The 25,017-nt window shown below is 28.4% G+C and overlaps 1 protein-coding gene across 1 annotated transcript in view; it reads left to right on the top strand.

Moving 5' to 3' along the window:
- Positions 1-684: 684 nt before the first annotated feature.
- The window catches only part of LOC129958160 (disco-interacting protein 2-like), a 187,148-nt gene continuing 162,815 nt past the window's right edge, over positions 685-25,017 (top strand). Inside the window, exon 1 of the mRNA XM_056070398.1 lies at positions 685-1,176. Coding sequence (XP_055926373.1) covers positions 1,092-1,176 — 85 coding nt within the window. The 5' untranslated portion in view covers positions 685-1,091. The remainder of the gene's footprint in view (positions 1,177-25,017) is intronic.

The following is a 25,017-nucleotide window of genomic DNA, read 5'->3' as shown; positions in this document are numbered from 1 at the left end:
TATGAGTTAATAGAAGCATTATATTATATATTTTTATTAGTATTTATATACGATTAACTAAAATTTTAGGTTTCGTTTTCAGCGAATTCTTGTCACACTAGAGCTAAGAAATGGGAATCTGGTATTGTTTGTCTTTTTTAGTGGGGCAGATAGAAACTTTCTATAGCTCAGTCTTTAGAAAGAAGATATCTTATCTGATATCCTTTTTTTGTGGTGGTAGATGTTCATCAGCAAATACTTTTAACATTATCAAATATTCAGTGATTTTAGAAATGGTTTTCAAAATATAATGTTTATGGCCTTCATTACTTTTTTACTATAAAAAATATTTTTCAAACAGTTAAATTTTTTATTTGCTACGCTGCCTCAAATATAAAGTTCGTATGTTTTTCATTAGTATTTATGCATTATGAAATGTTTTTCCAATAATATTTCATTCAAAGATGTTATTTCATGTGATATAAATTTATTAAAAACTGATTGCCTCACTAATAGAAAAATTCTAGATTTTGGTTGGGAAATATCTTTTTTTTTAATGCTGAAATGCAATTTCCCATATTTAATTTGTTCATAACCCTTTGATGGAGGGTGCCACTGTGATGGAAACGAATCTTCATCTTCTCTCCTGACCTCACAATTCCCTCACTAGAGGCGCTCTCTCCGCGTTTCGCCGACTCCTTTTTTTTAACCGTAACAAGTGTGTCTACTGCAGATGGTATTTAATAATAGCTAACATTTTCTATGATGTTTATAAATAAAAACATAAAATGAATTCTATTCTAGAATACTGACGAGATTTGCGTGCATGAAGCATCGCTGTGGGAGATCTCATTTTAAAAATTAGTCTCTATATTGCTTAAATTTCTTTAGCGTCAATTGCTCGATCAAATTTGAGGTAATAATTTGAAATTTATACTTGGATGCTTTTAGAGTGGTTCAGCTTTGACAATCTCGGCGATGATTTTCCAGAACTGTGAACTAGTTATGAGGTTGTCAAAGGCGCTGTCTTTGTGATAGTATATTATTCAAGGATACTTAATGTTTAGTAACTGACATAACATTTTAGGGGACTGTACGGTTTTTAATACGTCATGACAGATCAAGATATAGACTTTGAAAGTTTACCTGGAGATGTAAGAGATAAATTAGCAGAGTTAGAACTAGAACTTTCTGAAGGTAAGTCTCTTGTTTATTCTTAATTACTTGCTTAGTAAGTTTACAACAATTTCATGCTTCCCTTCCTTGTTTTTAAAAATTTTTTTTTAAAAATTTATTTAAAAAGGTGAGGCATATTTTATCATAAAATTTCAGTAAAATGATATGTTTTTAAAATGTTTACATAATATGAAAGTGAAATAGGGGTGTAAATAAATCCATCAATAATATATCTAGTTTTTATGAGTGCCATGATGTAAAGAAATGTCTGAAATCATTAGACACTAACTGAAAAATAGCATATTCGATATTGTAACTACTTTTACCTTCAGAAATTCTATTAATTTAATTGTTTTTGAATTGAAGTCTTTAAATTCAACATTATTTTTGGTTGAAAAGATAATTTAAATTATTTTTAATTTTGGGATTTGCTCCCTTCTCTCAGTAGAATTCTTAATGATAGTGTTCTCATTAAAACTTTATTTATATCGAGTTATGTTGTCTTTAAAGATTTATTTTGTTTTATATAGTTTTCTTGATGTATTATTGCAACATAATAGTTTTCTTCTCTTATATGCTTTCTTTTTACTTAGCATTAGTAGGTATCTCTTTTAGATGTATTATAAAATTAAGTAAATGCCGTCATGCAGTTTAAGAATGAGTAACAGAATAATTGGGGACTTTTTGACTCTTTTGGAAATGTTGCTGTTTAAAAATTTGATTGTACAAAGGTAAAAAAAAAGGGACAGGCTAATATAAAATTTATTGCAGAGATTACTAAAAGTACCAAATTTTTTATTTGAAGGCTTTAAGTATAGCATAAATTAATGAGGAGATAATTTTGAATGTTAGGTTTTTATTATTATTTGTAATTTTATTTAAAGTATATTGCTAATACACCAAAATAAGTTATAAATGAAAGATGCAAGAAATATATATTTTGACAGCAAACGAATTAATAAAGGTTGCTTATGGACTTTATTAAATAACAGTTTTGATTTATTCAGTTTTTATGATAAATTTTCTTATAGCAAGAATTTCCACGAGTAAACATAGAAATAGTGGTAAAGTGTAATTACTGTTGTATTTTTTGTTTGTTTTTGTTTAAGAAGCATATTAATGCATACAATTAAATTTTGGAGATATGAATTTGTAGTACTGCATTAAATTTTTTTACTTCAAGCTTGTTTTTACAATAATATATATTTTTCCTCAGTTTTTTTTTTTTTTTTTTTGCTTATAATGCTGAAGAATACTGCTATCTCCAAGATGCACTAGTTATAGATAGTGTAAATAATTTTATTCTTTTCTTTTAAATATGTTCAGACATTGTTTTTAAGGAATTATAAAAAAATAAAAAAAAAATAGTATAAACTAGTATTAGTTTAATTTTCTTTGTGGAGGTCCTGAAATGATTCAATCTGACTGAAGTTTAATTAACTGATTAATTTCTTATATTTTTTATTTATAATTTGAATTTTATTTTATATTTGTTTATTAATTATTTGTAAATCAATGCTTTGCTATAAATAAAGAATTTAATGAGTGTTGTATCACCAGAAGACTTTTTTTAACCAGCGTTGATTGTTTTTTTTAAACTGTCAATTTTTCTTCTAAAAAATTTTTAGAAATGTCTTTTTTGTTTCTAGAAATTAGTTTTAATGATGTTTAATTTAAATATGAATTTTTGACTTTATTTTCATTGACTGTCTTTCTTACTAAACTCATCAATGCTTTTCTCATATCTCATATAAACAAAATATTTTTCTGATTTTAGAATTTTCAAACCATTATTTTTAATATCTTGATCAAATTACATTTTAGTGATTCTGTTCTATGTGTAAGATAAGGAATACACATAAAATAATGTAGTTGTCATTGTTCTTAATAACATTCTTTCACTATTTTGGTTTGATTCTACTACTGGATTTATTGTTTCTGACATATTTAATCACTTTCTTTTTTTGGCTAAGTGCTAATTGAATGTTTGAAATCTCATGACTCTTCCAGGTTATCAGTTTCTCTATTGTGGTGTCTAAGTCTTTTTCTTTCTGTAATTTTCGATTAAATTATTTTAAATTATATATATATAATCTGAAGAGATGATTAATCTTATTTAAGAATGAGAATTAAATATGTAACATCTGAGTAAATGTTGATTGCATTTTTAATTATGGTGTACCAATGTTGATAAGCATAACTAATTATCTAACTTCTGATTGCAAGATATCTTATGTTACATTATTCCTCTGCTTCGTGATACTTGTTGGATTTCCAAACTGATTTGATGTGGTGCAGTCGAAGTGTATCTTGAAAACATATGCTAACTTCATTAAATGAAATGCCTTTTTATTTCCCATTATGTTCAGTCTGTTCTATTATCTTTTCTTACACTCTTTTGCATATTTTGGTTAATCGAAGAATGAATCAAAACTTGGGAGATATCAATGCATGCTTTGTCAGATAATAAAACTGAATTTTGAAAATTGTTGTTAAAGTATTTTCTAAATTACTTATTCATTATCTTCAAGAAAAATATAGTTCCATTATATTGATTCTTCTCTTTTAATTTGAATAACATAGCTTGAAACTTCAAAAAATTTTCACACCCGTCAAAATCTTAAAATCGGAAAGAGTAATTAAACATTTTGGATTCTGGAATCTACTTTCTTTAAAAGTACATTTCATGGATGGAACAACACTTTATCATAAATTTTTCCTCATGTAGCATTTTGATCTGTCAACTGGGTCATTATCATTTTTTAAAAAGGAAATAAATTTTATTTCTAATAAGTTTCTTTCTATAATTGTTATCCACGTAACCAGGAATACTGAAACAGTATCACTTTTGGAGGTGTAATTTTAAACCCGAGATTGAAATCTGTTTATGCTTTATTTTATTAGTGGATAGTGTTAAATATAGTTGATTGTTATATATTGTTATTATTCATGCCTGATAAAATCATTAAACTCTGGAATTGTACTTTATATGCTATAATTCATATGAAAAGACATCATCTAGCTACTTATTGAAATATAATCTATAATGTTATGGGAAATATAATATTGTTTGACTCTGTTGCTTTGTTTTAGATTTTGCTATTCTAATGAAGATACACAATCATATGTGTTCTTGAAAAATTGTATGAATTTTGAACTTTTTTTTTTTTTTGATAAAAATTGGTTGTAGTCATTTAAGATAACTTTGCTTACAGTGATCATCCACTCTTTGTTTTTTGTCAGATTTTATCTCATAATTTCTTTCTGGACTGGATGAATTTTTTGGCATAAATGCCAAATCATCTATATGTGCAATCTCTTTCTTATTAAGCTACTTGAATAATAAATGAAATCTAATTATCTTTCAGAATATTATTTATTCTTATATTTTAAAAGTTCTGCAACTTTCATTACTTATTTTATAGGTGATTTGATTGATGTTTATAACCAACCTTTATTTATCTGGAAATTTTCTCTAGAGATCTTTTATGCTAATGTTTTGAAAATGCAGTAATTTACGCTCCTATGAGTGCAGTAAATCATTGTCAAGTAAAATGAATTTTATTTAAAAACCATATAAAATATCATGTTTTCTTATCTTGCATTATTTTATTATCCAAGTCTTCTAATTATCTGACTTTAAATTTAGGAAATTTCAAAACTGAAAATGGAAATATTATAATTCTTCTTATTTGTATATATATATTTGATATACCAAAATTTATGTACATTTGAAAATTGGAGGCAATTGTATAAATCAGAAAGACTTCTTTTGGTTTATGAGCTCATTAATAATCAAAAAGCCCTGAAACATTGGTTTAAATTGGGACTTGTCTATTCTAGATCATGATAGACATATATTTTTTTAATCATTTGCTATAATTTTGCTGTTTTCAGCATTGTATTGAAGAAATAATTTAATCCATCTTGAGAGTAATTAAAGTACTTGTTTGTTCATTTTAGTAGGTGTATATATTTAAAATATAAGTTGGTTGAATATGAATGAAGAATGTTTTAGAATTTTCAGATGATATTTTAAGTAAATCAGTGTTAAAGCTATTTTTAAAGTATTGTTTTAAGTTAGCTATTTATGAGGTAATATTACCAGTAAGTGTTAAATGGTAAGAAAGAGAGGCATGAGAAACATGCTCACGTTTAATACTTTTAAAGTAATAATTCCCATAATTTTTGCTCGTTCAATATTTTTTTTTGCTAGGATTTGGGAAAAGTGAAGATTTATTCATAATAAAATAATAACACAAGTGAAAACAGAAATTAATTTATTTTAATTAAAGTAGAAGAATTTTTATGTTTGAAATTATGTGGCATGAGAAATAACTATCAAATATATTTTTTATCGGTTGAAAATTTTATATCATCCCCCAAATTCAATTTCTTTTAATGATAGTATCACTGATATGAAAAATATATCTCTTATTTCCTTACGATTTATTTTTTAAAATTATTGCGTGCTTAAATAAAGCATTTTGTAATTTTTTTTTTTTTTTTTTGCTTTTCCTATTCCTATTGATAGTGTATGTAATGTGCAGTAATCATGAAGACAAATTAAGTAAATAAAGTAATTAAATGTTCTACCACTGTAATTCACAGATATTTCAAAATAAACATTTTTTATGTTTTGACTATTACCTGCGTATCTTGTTTGGATTGGTTGAATTTTTCTATCTTAGATGTCTTGATTCTACACTTGGGACTTGGAAAAAAAAAGGATGTGTCAATTGCAGAGTTATTTTCTTGATTGATTTCCATATTTCTGATATTTAATGACTCAGAATTTTCTCATGGTTATGAAAATTCATGACTGACCATGGTTTCTCTGATGATTAAATAGAATTACAGTCTAATATGTATGTACCTTTATTCATTTCTCTGATATTAGGAAAATTGGTTCCTGTTTATCCTTCATAATCATTAGCTCTACATTAATTATGAAGGATTTGTCTGTCAACATTTTATTGAAGTTCACTCTGTTGTTTTAAATCCAATATCAGTTTTATTTTTGCAGTCAATTTTCCCAGTACTTTATAAGGGTCTGATAAATATCTGTTTTTGTCCATCTGTCTATGTAATTTTTTTTTTTCAGTACCATCGTCTGTTATTTTCTCGACATCTATTTTTAATTTTTAAAGAATTATTGTGAGGTTGTATGAAGTATATGCTATTGATTAGATATATCGATGATTGTGTTGTTTTCTATCTTAAAAGATGTACTAATTTTTTGCTCTTGCAATAGCTAAGATAATCATTACTTAAATTGCTTCATTCTTGTCATGTTGGAATATAGTTGGCAGAATAAATGTATCATTGATAATATATTAATAATTTTTAATATATTACTAATGATATAGCAAATTATAGATAGTGACTATATAATTAATCTTCAAATTATTTAATACTCCATAAACTTTAGCTATACAAACTAAAAGCCATTTCTCTCCCTGCCTTTTTACTTAATGGTTCAGTTAATCTTTGGGTTTAATATTATTCTTAATATCACCAATTTCGAGTAATTTCTTTGATTCAGTATTTTATATACCTTTTGCACTTTTTTTTTATTATATTGTATTTATTGATTAGTTCCACATCTTTTGATATACATTATCCAGTACAGCTTTCAGCACATGGGCCATTTTTCCATTGAGCAAAAACTGAAAGTCTTTTATTTTTTAATGTTCCATATTTGCATAGCATTTCTTCTATTATTAGTTCATTCAGACTGCTAACTAATTTCTTTATTTTAAAATGTTGCTGCATGAATTTGGAATTTTTTATTACTGTTATACATTTGAATGGTGTAAAATTGCAGATGAATCAAATATGAGAATTGCATTTACAATAAATTATCCAAGAAATATATGCAATTAATTTAAATGTTGCTTCTTAGCAATCTAGAAGACTTAAATTGATGCTTTTGAATGGAATAAAGTTTATACAAATATGAAAAAGAAAAAATCAGTCTACTTTTATTTCAGTGATGCTAAAACGAAGCTTTAGTATTAAATTATACATTTCAGATGTCATGTCTCGTAGCTTTTCAAGCTACTTGCTTTTGTCCGAGTGGTTAAGTCCATGATTCATTCCAGTAGTAGTAAATATTGAGGTCTACCTAGTGTTCTAGTTTACCTAACACTTGCCTAGTGTTCTAGTTTACCTAAAACACTAGGCAAGAATGAAGAAGCTGTTTGAAAATCACTATGAAGACATAATGTGCTTGGAAACTAGATGCCTTGACATTGCCATTATGTCCATAATTAGTCTTCCAATTCTTTAACCCCATATGCCCCCCGATAATACCTAATGCTGTTGAGCCGATAATACTCAACAGCATTATTACAATATGTCATGATATTTTCCTTCATTCAGGATATCGAGAAACATCATACACTATCTTGTGCCAATAAGGCGTTTATAATTCGTTTATTATAGAATATCGGAAACACATGACTACCTCAGACTTCCTTGTACAGTAGATTTTGTTCGGGCCTATATTCGTATAGGGAAAAGCTAGGCTTGAAATCGAATAATCAGCTTTATTTTTCTTCTAGGCTCAATTTTGATACTTTTTTCAATTTTTTAAAAATATATTTTTATTGTAGCAATTGAAAATGTAAAATAGCAATGGGAAATGGCAAAAATTATTAGTTTTCAATCTGGATAGGAAAACGTTTATAGATATGATTTTCTGAGGATCGGAATGAAAATTCAAAAACTTTTCTTTCATATTATTTTTTAATTTTATTTTTTGCCAATTCATTTGATAGTTTGGGCCCAAAGTGTTAAAATTTCATTGATATTGCATGACCCAAAATCATGTCTTTTAAAGACTCCATACTGGTAAATATAGCCCATGGCTTTAATGTAACGGCACGTGCCTTCTGTTTATATTGGAGGCCTAACATGCAGTATGTTAAAGATGAGACGATTACAAGGTTTGTTGATTTTGCTCGATGAAATATTTTTTCCATTTCACTTGAAATCTGAACTGGAAGAATTTTTTTTCATGTTAACTGAAAAAATTAATTGATTTTCAGGTATTTTGGTGTTTGATTGGGTCCCTTTGATTAAATTGATTTTAAGATGATTGATTATTATTGCCAATTACTTACTTTATCTGAGAGTTTTGAAGTAGGAGAAATTTCTTCATAAAAGTATATGAAGTATATTCACGATCTTTTTTAAATTGTATTCATCGACTGTAGAAAATTAAAGGCAAATAATTTGAAGGTAAATAAATGCTCTCTCTTTCTCTTTTTTTTTTCCTTTTAGTTTTTGACATTTCCAGTTTTTTGGGTTGATATTTGTTTATTATTTTACGGATTTCTTTTATATCGAAAGTATTGTTTTTGAAATTTATGATAAAAGATTCGGTCTCATGATTTCCTATTTTTGATTTTGCATCCTAAATCTTACTTCATGGAAGTAGACTATAATATTTATATTGTTACTTGAACCTTTTTCACATGAGATGGAAATTTTTTTATACTGGAGCTCTCGTCACTTGATTGCATTTTAAAATAGAATGTTCGATGTCTGTTCAATCAACTATGCATAATTTATACAGGCTTGTCCACCATCCAATATACAGAAATCCAGATTAAATAGATTTTGACGAGGCTGTGGTAATATTTAGGACATATGCTACGTTGTAAGTTTTATTTTTAGGCCCCCCCCCTGGGATTATATGTTGATTTATTTGTCTGATCATTGATGGATTAACGGTTGAACATAAAAAAAAGTTCTTCCCCTCTTCTAATATTTTATTAGAAATGTAATTAATTTAATTTTTAGTTATATTAATTATATATAATTAAATATTGATTATTTTAAATTTATATAATTATTACTTTCGATCCACAAAATCATAGTTTGCAAGTTGGAGCTTTGCTTTCTTTCTTTTATGCACAATGAGAATATTTTCGCCAGATTTCACGATTTTTATTTTTGTCATTTTTATTTGACAAAAAGTAATATACTTGAATTTTTAAAAAAATAATTTCCCAACACTGAGCGATAAAATTTAAAATACAGTTCAAACAGTAACGATAGTTTCTGATTTACCATTATTTAAATTTATAAATTCCTTCTCAGCAGACTTAATGAAACTTCCATTTCAAAATGTGTGTGTTTTTGTTTGGTATTACCATTTCTCATTGTAATCTTTGCTGAATCATGTACTGAGGAAATTTGACTTATTTCTCCAAGGGCAAAATAAGTAATCTATTTCTTACTTCCTGTTTGCACCTGCATCCCTCACTCGCTTCATGACCCACCATCGTGACGTACCTTTCTCGCCTATCCAGTACGTCCTTTAACGAACCGGATTGAATGGTCAGAAAGCACCCCGTTGATCTAGGTTATGTGAAAGAGTGGAATATAATAATAAATTAAATAGCCTCAGCTTCTAAAAATCGGTATATAGAGATTCAAAAAGCAAGAAATTTCGTTAAACAAGAAATAATTTTTTGGGCCACCTTCGAAGGAGTCTTTTAGCTTCCTTCTGAAAATGATTTTAATTTAGTTTTCTTTTTATTTGAAACTAGTTTTATTACTACTCTTCGCTGGAGTAGATTCAAATTCAATCTTTATACATTGTAATTAATCTTATTAATCTGATTATTACGAATTTATTTCGTGATTTGATTATATATTTGTACGTTTTGCCATAACTTATACTATCTGGCCAGAATCACAAATATTTGGCTCACTATTTTATTTCCAGGCGCATAATTAGTTGTATTTAAGTAAGAGAAATGATTATAAAATTTTTAATTAAAATATGTATAAAGATAATTACTTTTAATAGTTTAAAATAATATCCTAATATAATTAGTTGACAAAGAAAATTGAGAAAGAAATAGTTTAATACCGCCTTAAAATTCGAAATTTTGCCTTTTCAGTAATACTAAAATCTTTTATATGCTATTTTTTCTTCAGTTGTTATTAATTTTTTCAAAATTAATGCAGACGATTTTGAAATACGGTAAGAATAAGACTGATATACTGTACCACTTTTTTTTTGTTTGAAATTTCTGTTTCGTATCTTTTAGAATTTTTAAAATTTGGATTAAAATAGTTATTTAATGCTTAAAAGAATTGATATATCCTTCATCTCCAAATGGTTACAAGTGATGAAGGACAGTAAATCAGGTGTGTGGTGTATTAAAAGGAATTTATGTATTATAATAATTTATAGGAAATTAGTTTTCACATTAAAAATATTATATATGAAAGTATTTCAATTCCGAACAAAGTCGGGTATATCAACTTTATATAAATTCTATAAAATACTATCTTTTTTTTAGTTCAAAACTGGCAAATTTTTAAATAAAAGTACTATTGAATTTTAATATTGGTGTTCCTTTCTTTGAAATTATATCAGGCTATATGTAGACTAAATCAAGTGTTTTTTAAAAATCCAGTTTTGCACGAAGGGATGATTATTAATTGTTGACTCATTGAAAAAGGAAAGCCTTTAAATGAAAACAATAGCAGATTTAAGAAAAATAACTTCCGTAAATTAAGGAAAATGAAACATTTGCACACAGTATAAAGAAATAAAATTTTGAACTGCGGGAAATAGATTGGATTTCGTTAAAATATTCCTTAATTGAATGAGCCTTCATATTATTTAATTGAAATAAGCTTTCAAATTATTTGAAAAAATCTGCTAGGTAGAGAATTTCTTTCAGGTTCTTTGAAATTCTTGGGGCAAGTGCAGTGTAATCAACTGGATCTCTCACACAACCTAATGCGCCTTTGGTATCTACCGTTGACCATTTAATTTTGGATGCTGAATTCTTACAATCTTCTCATATATAAAAACAAAATGGGTTTTAGAGTTATTAAAGTTAAAATGTCTATGTAAAAAATAATATTTTTAACAATGGGAATTAATTGTCTGATGATAAATAATGTGAGGCATGGGGCAAACAAACTAGTTTGTGGTTTTTGAAACCTCAAAGAGACGAGTTTCATCATATGTAAAATTACTCCGGATTTTTTGGAATTAATGCACTTAGTTGAAGTTAAGTAAAGTTTTAATTTCTACTTTTTTCATTCACAAGAGATATGAATGTAAAGACAGTCTTGTAGAACAGGTGCCAACTGTCGAGAAGGATGATTGTCGATTTTATCAATCATCCGTTCGTAGGTTATGGCTATAAGACATTAACGGTTTAGATAAATATTCTTGTAAACGTAGTACTTTAATATGTAAAGAAAATATATGTAAAATTATTTTCATTCAGATTTAGCCTTTTAAGTGATCTTTAATTTAGAAGCTGCGATTTTTCACTACTTTCTGCTTATTTTGTTAGTTGCTAACGGCTATTTAAAGGCGAAACGTTGTGCTTTTCATTACACCATGCTTTTGTTATCAGAGCGTTACATGAATGATCTCCCTGTTTGATTAAATTGAATTTATTGTAATTAAAAAATTCATTGCAGCAAGCCAGGAGACGAAAGATATTCCTTTTTGTCTTGCGAAATAATGGAACGAAAATTTCATCCCTTCCGCCGTCGTCATTTCCCTTTCTATTTTCATTAGGGTTTGAAGGTGAGGATGAAAATGGGTATTAGAGAATGAAGCTGATGATAGATTTCCAAATTAAAGAGCAGTCGAAATCAAGGATTTAAAATCACTTACCAATTTCTAAGCAATTGTAACTGTAGAATAACTTTCACAGTGTATTATAATGCAGTGATAATTCATCTGTTTCTATCTTCTGTCATAAGGTAGTTGTGGGGAAATGAAAATTTCCCCTATAATTACCTTCACTATTTGCACCATCTTCGAGCTAGAACTCGGCCTAAACTTGCATCTTTCCTCGCAGGTGCAAATCCAAGTGAGTGGAGATTTTTGCCAAAGTTGTATCATGAGAACTATTGCAATAAATAGTATTCCTGTAAGAAAACTTATTCCAATTAGTTATATTCCTGTAAGTTCGTTAAAGGGACGGGGGAGAAACTCATATTTCCTTGGCTTATAACTTAGAGTTTGCTATGAAATATTACTTACATCTTGGAGCTTGAGAATCGATAGGATGAGTCCACCGTGTAAACATAATATGAATCATCTGCATATTTATGCCTTGAAATTTACTATTTCATCGAACTCTATCACACTATGGAATATTTGTGCTATTTTTGTATGTTCCGTTGGAACACACGTTTGAAACTGTAATATGTCTATCTTTAAATTTTGATTGGACAATTCTTCATCAAAAATTAAATCTGAAGAAATCTGAGGCTGATAATAACGTGCATTTACCATTTGTTATTTCTATTATTTATTAATTATTAGCTGTAGATTTTAAAATGAGAGATAAATTCGAACATATGTGATATTTCTGTATCGAAATATTCGAGTTTCTAACATTGAGAATTGTGTCGATATTTGAGTTCGTATTGCGCTTATGGCAGAATTTGTTAATATGACAGGAATAAAATGATCATTTTATAAATAACTAGCTAATTGCTTTGCATCAGGAATCGCTTTTTATTTATTCCATACAATTTTCAGGAGTGAGAGTATAATACTATTACGGTGTTGCAAATAAATAACAATTCATTTCTTTGTAAAATTATTTGGATCTGTTCGCAAACATTGCATTCATGTAACAATTAAAATGGAATACAGTAAATTCTGATCGGCAAAGGATACAAATAATCACACGAATGCTTTGAGGTATTTTTACCATTAGTAGGTGTCTATATATAAAATTATGACTTTAATAAACTGTAAATTTTTGTATTTACACGTTGTTGATTTACTTTTTTACAAAAGAAAAAAAAAATCGGTAATTTGTTTTCTCTTTTTGGTCTTAAAACATTCTTTTATTTATTTATTTGTGAAGGTTTTAAAAAAACATTTTGGGATTAACATTTTCGAAGAATTTGCAAAACAGATAACCGTGAGTTTATTAGAGGTCGTAAAACAAGTAGTCGAAAAGGAATTCGCTAAGGGAGATGTTTACATTACCATACACTATATATTCTTTTATTTATTATGCATAAAAGTTTCTATATCTACAGAAGTTATCAGCTTCTAAAGAGGGTGCTTTTTGCACTTTGTGCATCGTTTTTTAATTAATTTCTTTTTTTATTTAAAACTTCACCTGAAACAAAGCTTTTTTTTTTTGTGAAGTTGAACTCTTTGCTGTAATAAATTGCTATTTTAGTGATTAGTTGTTTAAAGTTAGCAAGTTCTTTATAAAATTGCATAAGAGGGATTATTGCATTATCTTTGTTATCATTGATTTTAGGTTTTCTTCTCTGTTATATTAGCTATGCATTATTATTGCCATTTCAGAAAATAATCTTGGAAACAAAGAGGTATAAAGAATCTTAGATGATGAAATTTTAATGATTAGGGTGCTTGCGATAAACCCGAAATTACTTTTAAGTAAATAGCTTCCTAATCTGACATATAAAGTTATTTAAGGTGGCATGTAATGGGATTTTTTCACCATTAGTTAAATGAAGTAGCCGTGATGTTAGATATATTGGGATTTTAACAAGAACTGCTCTCTCATTAATTATTAAATTTATATTGTCGCAGAGATTCGGGATGACAGATTTCTTTTTGGCCACAGGAACTAAAGTGCTATCATTGCTCGTTATTAACACGAAGGAAAATGATAAATGCGGCGATCATTCTTAGGATATTTCAATATTAACTGTTAATTAATCATTACAAAATTGTAAGAAAAGATGATGGATGGAATTCGGAGGGTTGCCGTTTCAGAGGTTATTTTGAGGTTTGGAAATTCTATGAGCAGTATTTTTCGATTCGAAGTGGTGGTAAGGAGCATGATAAGCCTTAATCTCAACAAAATCTTAATTTGGCTATCAAAATTTAAATGGCAGTGGGAAATGTAAATTCAAATTGTTCTCTTTCTCAAATATTTTTAATTAATGCAAATTATTACGAAATGAAATCAAGCGTACACATTGCTGGACCTTTATTGATGCGAATGGCCTATTAAGTTATGAAATTCGAATAATGTATGCAATAAATATTAATATTATTAATAGTGAGTAAATAGTTTGTGAAATGTCTAAATTATTAGACTTTACGTGTGAATCCAGAACTAATCAATGATCTCGAGTGACATTGTTTTATAAAATTCTCTGGGATATAGTTTTATAAAACACCCTAGTGACTTAACTATAAAGTGATTGGACTGGCAAAATGCCAGGTGATCGCGGTTTTAGGGGTTCCTTTTTCTGTCTTATTACAATTATATAGACACCTAGACAGGGCCAATGATAATAAACATTATATCTATTATTTCTAAAGTCCTCACCTTAAACGTTTGTCTGAGGTTCCCTGTTGTCTATTTGCGCAGTTAAAATGTCTAAGCCCCCCTTTTCATTTTTAAATAAGTCTTTTTGATTACCCTTTTCATGCCCTCTTGTTTGTTCATTTAACGCCTTAGCTTTTCTGCAGTCATCCTCATTGACTTTCGTCGAAATGAAACTTTTTGGTCTTATTTTAAAAACAAATAAAAACTGCTATGGTTGGAAAGATTTTAACAAATATTTTTAAGTTCTTTCTATTTATCTATTATTTAAAAAATGAAGAAACATCTCCCAATTTTTAGTGCTATTCAGAAGTCTTTTTAGCGTATCATTTGTTGATATTTTTTATTGCCAAGTGATTTACTGCCATTTTAAAACAAAGTTGACCGAGTGAACATCTGTTTGTTGTATTTAAGAGTCACTCACCTTGCAGAGTGTAAATATTCGGTACGTTACTACTAATAAAATGGGATTTCCTTTCATTTTATTTGCCTTTTGAAGTTTCCGTTTGAAACGTGATTAAATTAATTCTTGTGTTCTAAGGTCAGTTTCAACAATTAAATTGAACGACGTCCTTCCCGAAGAATAAGGCACAATATGCTTGGCAAGTTCTTTGGCCTTGCGCATTAAACGTTTTTTAAAAGCACTAACAAGCTTAATACGTAATGAGCGCGATCATGCGTAACTGCTGTGGGCCCGTTAAAGAAGTATTATTCCTCTTCTCGACTGTAAGAGAAGATAATTCTTATTTATTTTTAAGGAATGGAGCATTGTATTAGTAGCATCCTTTTCAAAGTAGCGTTTGTTAGCGTTAGTTGTCTTGATAGCAAAAATAGCCATTAAGTGATGTTTCAGCTTCAGTATCTGTTAGAAAATAAATTTCATGCCTACCAGGTTTCGATAATTATGTGGTTTTGAGATTGTATGAGATAATAGAAAATTTGGTATCTACTTATAAACACCATCAAGTTTCAGTTGAAGAGAGGGATATCTGAATGGATTCGTTTTTAAGTTTCAGTCATGTATCACATTTGTAGCTCTTTACCTATGACATACTTCATAATCATGAACCGCAGTTTTAATTCTTCCCTTACATCATCAATTTTTTTGCGTCTTTTGAGATTATGTTGTTTACAGATCATGTAACATTTATATAGTTTTTAATGGTGCATTGACATAACAAAGATAAATGGCAGTATGGGAAAAGTATTATTTTTTCGTCAATCCAATGTCCGCCTTTCAAACATAAAATAAGCGCAGAAATATATTGTCTTCTAAGCATCCCCTTACCCTGTCCGAGCAATTATTATATAACCTCCTGTTCCCGTCTTTACGCTGAAAAAGTACAAGATGATCATAAAGATTTTCTCTTATTACAAAAAAATTATTGCAAAAGAACCTCTGAATATTATACTGTAAATTTTAACAACGGAATAAGTGAGTACTTAAATTTTTTTCAAATTCCAATACATATCGCAACTAATATAGAAATTGTGTCAAGGAAAGTAAAATTTCAGAGTATTCTTTGGCTCCATGAATTCAAATCGGCCATTACTGTTAATCAGTTTGTGAGTTACATAATGAACGAAGTGTTTGCAATACAAGTTGAAGATATTGATACATTCTAAGTGAGAATTACATATGCTATGCCAATGTGAGGAATTGGAATACCGTTCGACATTCTTCGAGCTCCCAAGGGTGCTCACATTAAAATTTACTGACATAAAAAGTTTTATTAAAAAATTTATAGACATTTTTACAATATATTGGGACAATCTTATGCCAAATTACAATGGCTTTTTTACAATGATTTTTTGTAGTCAGGGAACGACTTTGTGAGTACCCAGTATATTTTTATTTCTGTGTAAAGTCGTTTCATGTTTTTTTTTTTTTTTTTTTTTTTTTTTTCATCAGGAAAATAGATAAATACGAATTATTAAAACTTTTGCGCTTTCTAATTTTGTTATAAATAAATTTCATATTGCATTTTCGTAATACTGACTTGTGCGCTTTAAGTAGCCTACTATTAGAATCCCCATTCATAACTGAGCGATACATTTACGGAAGAATGGATATGCGGTGTTCTTATATCGAAATGTGTTACTTTTGTGTTTATATGTCTCACTTTAAACTTCAACGATGGAGTTTCAGATTTCTTTTGGTTCGTCTTACAGCTTACGAGGATAGATAAAATGTAAACGAGACTTTTTAAAAAGATATTTATTGGAATATTACCAATCGAAATGATTCCAATATTATTTTTGTTTTTACCCATTTCCCTACATCTATATACTTTTCCCACCATATTCGGAGTGATTTTTATCATACAGAAATTATAATAATAAAAGTCGGACTTATCTGTTTCTTCACCTCTGTGTCCTTGATCACCTTCTACAATAATTTGAATGCCCAACTCTATATTGGCCGTAAACAGTGCAACAACGTTCTTATAGAAAGGATGTAATAGTAGAAATGAAGAAAAACCTCTTGCATTTCTTTTGTTATTCATTTATATGATGTATATATAAGCAAGATAATAAGCAATTAAGACTTAGTGTATAATAACCCAGAATAAAGACTGATTTGCCATAATGCTTCAACTTTTCATTGTAAACGAACTAAAAGACATCACGGAGACATTCATCTTCAATTCTACTTAACCTTGACTGAAGTACCATAATTCATACTTGATTTGACAAGTAGGTGAAATGAGCCAACTAAGCTCAAGAATATCGTGTGATTTCAAGTCGTAACAACTAGAGAGTCGGAAGTATTATTTCAGCTTTTTTTTTAAAAATGATTTTTCAATCTGTTTTTGGTACTTTGATTTTCTTAAAACATTTAAGAAAATTAAGAAACTGCAGCATTTTTTAAAAATTCCGTACTTGAGATGAATATTGCTTTAATAAAAAAACCCATGCAGATTGCATAACAAAAGAATTGGACTGTTTGTGGTAAGGCAGGGAAGAGATTCCTGATAAAAAATAACGTAAATGACGAACAATTAACATTAAATTTTCTTAGAAAATGCTACTTTTTATATTGATGGTGTTTTAAAACGAAACCCGTTTAAAATTGTTTCTTCTTTTAATCCAAACATGAGCGGAAAGTGTATTGTCTTTTTTAAATTATGGAACGATTTCAAGTAGATTTGTTAGGATATATTTAGATAGATGCCATGTTCTACATGGTTAGGAAAAAAAAATAGTTCCTTTATGTCACACATCTACTTAAAACAACCTGAGCTTTTCTTGGCGGTTTTGATTTTGAGATTAGATTATTTTGAGTACTTAATATCATCACATTTTCAGTACATAAGAACTTTTTTTTAAAGATTGGGTTTTATTACTTCTTGATTGATGTAATGTTTAATTGTTGTTGATACGCATACCTTTAATAAACTTATCTTGCACTTTTTATGGCATTCAGTAAGTAGCATGGAACTTCACATTATTTTATACAATTTAGAACACTGTTGATAGTAAAAATGCTTACCTAAGCAGAAATGAAAAGCTTTTAAAATGACATAGCCATTACGAAAGCCAGTGTGTTCGAAAGGTAGACGTATGATTTTCACGAGATTGGCAAAATGCTGCTTAATTTTATTGTGAAGCCCTTCACATTAAAGTAATTTTGAACAAATTTCCAGTTATTATTGTCTGCTATAGTGAGTAGTTAAGACAAATTTTGCCAGGACTGAGATTCGAATTATTAAAAAATCAAATACAATCTTAAAAAATTGTTATTGGCACATAGAAGTTTCCTTTTCCTTTCTAGAGAGGATATGAAAACTGCTTTGATGAAAGATAGGCGAAATGCTATGGCATCTTTATTCATATTCTGAAGTTGATGAATTAGTGAACAAATTGACACTTGTACATAAGAGTTAAGGAATGCCATAATTATAGTAAAATTTTAAAATCTGTAATCATTAACATGAGAAGCAGCATTTTCTGTGATTATTTGATAAGGTTTTTCTAAATTTTGGCCTCCTTCATTGATGTGGCATAAGTTTTATTTATCTTATGTGAAGTATGTAAGTTTTTTTTTCCCTTCTTAAAACAATGTGTATTCAGCGTATTTAGAAAAGTAAAAACCAGCTGATCTCAGTATTTGTCTAACCGAGTTCAAGAAATTTTAACATTCTGTTCTTTAGTCTACTGGAACTTAAATTATTTGGAACTGCAAAACACCAGAATGTAAACTAAATATGGAAACAGACATCACAAGAAGTTCTAAAATAGCAATTTTATTGAGAGAGTAAAGAATTGCCTTGATTTATTGATCATGAACAGCTTATTTAAATTTCCAAATAATTTTTATGAAGGGAAATATTTTTTTATAATTATTTATGTATATTATTCCATATTTAATCATTTTATAGAGATGAATTTTTAATATTTGTTAAAAACTGTCTTCTTAGTTTTGTTTATATCTTTCGAAAGCTTTCAATTATCTAATCAGTGCTTTTTACAAACAAATTGGAGGGATTGTAGCTTTTGGCTTTATGTCTTGTCGCCTAACATTGGCATGTCACTTCGACGTGCTCTTTGATCTCTTTTGACCCGTATGATGAGTTATTCAGAAAAATATTGAAAGCCTTTTTTTTTTTGTGATGAATCATAGCTTTAGTTTTTCCTTCACTTGTCTTAATCAGTTCTTCCTCGTTGGCTCTGAAACCACTTACGCTTCAAAAAACGCCACCGACACTATCGGATTATTTCAGCGTGGCGATTGCTCAACTTCTGTGTACCGGCCACTCTCTGCTTTGCCAAGGGCACTGACTCGTGGACAATTATTTAGAGGAGATTTGGGTCCTCGATTCCGAGTTTTCTTATGCTATTAAATTGCACTTCTGTGCGAATAATGTCCGTTTCTAAGATGTTTGTCCTCCTCGATCTGTGACGCGTGCGGGATGAGTGGAATCGATTGAGCATGCTCGAAAATAGTTAAATGGAACTGTTAGTGGATGAAACGAATTCGGTATTTAACAGATTCGAAGTTTTTCCGTGCGATTCTTCCTCTCCCTCTCTCTTTTTTATTCGTATTAGAGTTTCATTAATATTTCATTTGTTGTAACGAAAGGAAACGAAGGGAAGCGTAAATTAATTTTGTTTACGTTATTAACGGTTAAACTCAAATATGCGAGCCAATTGTCTGTTCATCAAGATTGTATGCATTGTATTAATCCGCATAGCAATGGGACTGTTATATTGGTTAGTAATAAGATTGTTTAAAATAGAGTGGTCAATGAAAGGGTACTATTATTTTCATTTCTCATTTTTTAGAGACAAATATTGCCTGCAAAAATGGGGTAAGGCGAATTTTTACAATAATCTATTTTTTACTAGATCTCCTAACTAACAGGTATTATTATGGTGAACAACACAATAGTAGCCTGATGGTTTCATAATCCAAAGGTCATCAAGGAATCAATTCTCTGTTCAATGAGTATCTATCATGTGTTTCTATTGTTATGTTAAATTTGTGAAGACGCAAATGACATTATGTGGGCATGGTGTGAATATTTCTAGTATATCTGTCTAGTTTTTCAAGTTTTTAATGGACGTAGATTTTTGTTCTGTAGTGTTTTCAAACTTTTTTTTTAAAAAAAGATTTTGTGATGCCATCAGTAAACTTGCATTGTAACTCTCCCCAGTATTTTCCTGACGCAAAATATAAAATATGTACTGGTAAATACTGCAGTAAATGTTGATTGAATCCTAATATTTTATTCTGTTTAGTACGGTATCGAATTATAAGAATATAAATGTCATAGTCTAACTTACTTCACGAAATTGATTCTGATTTACTGTATCTCATTAATTTATTAAGTAATATCTAGATCTTTCTTTCTTCCTTTTATCTTACATTTATACATTCAAATTTAGTTTTTTTCTCGGCGAGTAGAATTACAATTAAAATTTCGTCAATAACACAGCGTTTCAACGTATTTGGACGTTGTCAAATTCATTTTCTTTGTTTGCCGAAGAATCTGACTGAGTTTTGAGCCATCAAATCTTTCAAGAAGAATTCTGAACAGGAAAGGGTTAAATAAATCTTTCAATTTTAAATGTGTGAACATATCCTTTTTGAAAATAAAATGCAGATCACGAACCTAGCTTATCAAATGGATGATAAGATAAGGTTGATAATAGGGGATTCGCTATTGTATTGTGTAGAAAACTGACTATGAACAGGAAGAATCCATCTTTTTATTTTATACCCAAAATTTTAAATGAAAATTTAATCTATTCCTCATTTTTTTAACGAAAGCATAACAAATAATTTTTTTTAACAAAATTATTTGGATAGAGCTTTTCTTTTTCTTTTGTTGTTTATTCTTTTTATTATTTTAATTAGAATAACTTATAGATATAAAGGGTTATTTTATATTCTTGAATTGTAAAGATAATGAGTCTTTTTTTTTTATCTGTTTGCTAAATCGCCTCTCTCAGTCCCTTTTTTTTAAATCTATTCGCAGCATATTGCGAATTATTTACAAAACTTAATCCTCTGTACAGAATCATTGTATTTATTCAGCTCCTCCTTAAGTAGGATTTATTTGAATTTTTCCTTGGTGTTTGCGAAATGTCCAATTGAACTTTTAAAGAAACAATAGAACTATGGAGTCATTCAAGTAATTCATTTTTTGCTACTTTATCTAGATTATAGTATTGTAGTATTGTTTGCTTTTATACAGACTACGGGTTCAGGAACTTTTTTAATGGAACAGTTTGCTTCGAGATTTTAACTGGCACTTCGGGTTTTAAAATGATTTATTTTTCAACGCATAACATCACAAATTTATTATTTTGACTATGTAAAATGCAAAAAAAAAAAAAAAAAAAAAAAGATCTGTCTGGAATGTGTTGGTTTCTTTCTGTTCTCTCTTTCAATACTTTACAGTTATTTTTTATCCTTTTGTCGCTTTCTAATTTATCACCCCTTTCGAATATTTCGCAACAAAAATTCGTTTTATTCTTATATGTCAGAAATGTGGTTTTTCGCTAAAGAATTCGGCATTGTTTTCTCTTACTTGAGATGGATAGTGGAGAAAAAAAAGTTACTTTTCGAGGAAAAGTAATTACAGCTAAAGAATAAAAGCAAATGTAACTTGTAACTTGGATTCACTGTCTACAAAGCCTAATGTGTTGTATAACTTAACAATGCGCTGACGGAACCTGGAATGTGTTAATGTTTTTATTAACCCGTACGGCGTGGGCAATGCTGTGACATATATATTACCACTTGCTGAAACTGAAATATTTTGTTCTTTCTGTTAACGCCATTTTCTGAGAGTTTTCTGTATGATGAAATTTGAATCCAGCAATTGAATAGGCCATAGTTTTTACAACTGTGAGTTGCCTACTGGATTGCATGAAATTCCTCACATACTTTCAGATAGTTTAACATTTGCAACCTAAAATACTTTAGAAAAGAATATCGATTTATAAGATTTCATTTAAATTTTCTGAATAAGAAAAAAATTCATTAATTAAAAATTATTTAGTTATCACTTTTTTTTTCTTTCTTGTTCACTTTTTACTTTCGGGTAAAAATCGTTGTGGCCGTGCATCATGCGGACATCGAATTTGTGGCTTCGCAAATTTATAAGCTGGTGAGCTTATACCCAAAGATCTATAATTCTATTAAAAAAATGCATATAGTCCAAAAATTTCATGATTTTTTTTTTATTGAATCGGTAAGTTAACATATTTCCGAAGCTGAAAATATTACTTAATTCGATAATAATAATAATAAAAAAAAGCAAAGCAATTAAGGACCTAAGAAGCCCTAAGCTACAGGATTAACTATAAAATTCCAAATAATACACTTATGAAAATTTGACAGTTTGAATGTATAGTCATTGACAGTATATAGGCGTAATTCTGGATTTTTATATTAAAATATAAAGCAGAAAAAAATATTTGGATTTCTTTTTTTATATTACCGTAAGAAATGGTTTTGTTTAATCCAAAATGGCTTGCATTTTTAGTTTAAGCAAATGAAATTTTAATATCTATAATTATTTTTGCATATTATTATAATTTAAAATGACACGTCTTAAAAAATTGTATTATATTTTTATTTAATTTTGAATTATTTCATTTCTGCAAAGTTTGATTATTGAGATTCATTTTCCACGTACTTCTAAAACGAAGAAGATGCGCTAGAGCTATGAATGTTTGTGTGTGTTTGGGTTCTTCTGACAAATGGTGCCACCTGGTAAGGAATTTGGGAAAATAAAAACTAACCTCAAGATTCCATAATATTTAAAATAATAAAACATAAATAAAAGACAAAATAGAAAATGCTTAAAATAAATTTATGTATGTTTAAATGTATGTTTAAAAATGTATGTTTAAAAAAAAGATTTTTATTAAATTTTCCTTTTTAACTCTTCTTATTATATATTTCGTAATTACCCCAATTTAGCATGTAAATGGGTCATATGTTTGGTAATGGTTACTGCCTTTATCATTACTATATTTGTTTACTCAAATATCCTTTCTTAAAAATCTTAAATAATTAGGTTTTGTAATGTCTTTTAAAGTACTTCAATTTTGAATGGATATTTAATAATTTTATGGAATCTAAACTCTATTGTTTACGGTCTCGGTTCTCAATGGAATGAATAATCGAATTTTTGCACATGATACTGAATGGAATAATAAAACTGAAAATTTGAAGAAAATGAATAAAATATATTAGAGAGAGAAGTTAGGGTTTCACCAATCTTAATTTTGTAGGATCTGTAGTATGAATATTTTTACTAAAGATGAGGAATTAATTCAACATAAGAAAGTGGTTGTCAGTGGGGCCATGCCAACATGGCATACGCAATTTATGTAGAACTCCTCACAATTAATGAGTTAAACTCAAACGTTAGGTGGTGGAATTAGAATGAGGTGCCTGTGAGTGGAAGCGAGAACTTGGTGTAGTCTCGGTTTCGTTATAGGGTAATCGCCAGTTCCGTTTGGAATTAAATCAAAAGTCCTTTGGAATTCTATCAGGGTGTACATTATTCTTATTGTAGGTCAAAATTGTTAGTGTGGAGCTTTGGAGAATGGGGAGCATCTTGATTTCTCTTTATCACCATACTGCAATTCCAAATTAAGAGCTTTATTACTACTCATTTTCACTCAGAAAATTAATTAAAAGAATATTATTTACTCATGATTGTAAGAGGAGCACGGTGGGTAAGGAATTTTTATCGCAATTTTTTTATCTCATTATTAATTTTATCAGATCTTATTTTTTCTAATTTCATCTTAACGTCATGTTTAATGAAAATGGTCTGTTGAATTTATGTTTCTTGTATTTCATAATTAACTCGTTTTTCAAGTTGTATGTAAATTGTTTGAAAATGCTTACTGTTTGCTGATGTATTAAGCATATGATTAAGGCGTTTCTAAACTTTTACGAGTGATTATTTTAGAATATTATAAAACAAATCTGAAAATTTTTCAGATGATTCGATTTGATATCAATTTTCTGTTTAAAAGAATTTTGTAGAATAATTTTTCGAACATTTATCATTTCGCACATGAATTTGCATAGATATTTTTAATTAATTTAAAAAAAGTGATAAAAAGATTTATCTCAAAGGGATTCATCTAGAGAGAAATATAGAAAGGTTAGGAAAAATGCATCTATTGAATTTGTTGGTGTGGATATTTAATATTGAATATCACATCTATTATCATTCATAATTTTCAGAATTTACTATAAAATTGTTTTTGTAAATTTTGATTTAGTGGATGTTGTGTAGAAATTGAGTTATTTAAAAGGAATGTCAAATTAACTTTGCCGGGAATAAGCCATGTAATTTTTTATACAATGCTTTTTTCGATAATAGTTATGAAATATTTGTGTGCGTGAATTTCATTTATAAATTGAAAATTTCGAAATTTAAAACGGTTTAATTAATCACAAAGTTTAATTAAAATCAATAACAATTTTGAACCATAATTATTATTAATAAAATTGTAGTTAAATCGATATAAAATGGCTTGAAAAATCGTACCTTTTCATGGAATTCTAATCATTGTTTCAAAGAAACTTCATTATTTTGTTGTTAAAGCGTATTTTCAGCAAGATTGTTCTTTTGTACTCGAATCATTTAAAGGGAGGGGGGGGGCAGTTAAGGCAGAGATCATTCACCACTCATGCATTTATATTTTGTTACTTAAACTCAGGATCGAATTTTCTCGTCGTTTATTATTAAGACTCGATTGTGAAAATATTGGCGGTCGTAGATTTGTTCAGTAATGCATAACAAATGGGCTATTATAATAATAGTGATTTTAGACCGATTTCCTTTATGTATATATAAGGACTGATTATGTTGATACATTAGAATCTCGTTTTATAAGTAATTAAATAAACAAAAGAAAGGTTTTTATTTTCATTACTAGTAAATTTTTAAAATCCGCTGTATATAGTTTCCTTATTCCTTTTTCAAAAACTCCATTATTATTGCATTAAACTGAATGTTTTGCTAACGTCAAAAGTATATTTACTTTTTATTATATA

Source organism: Argiope bruennichi, chromosome X1 (genome assembly GCF_947563725.1).
Source record: "Argiope bruennichi chromosome X1, qqArgBrue1.1, whole genome shotgun sequence".
Classification (NCBI taxonomy): Eukaryota; Metazoa; Arthropoda; class Arachnida; order Araneae; family Araneidae; genus Argiope; species Argiope bruennichi.
This window is presented reverse-complemented; position numbering and strand designations above follow the sequence as displayed.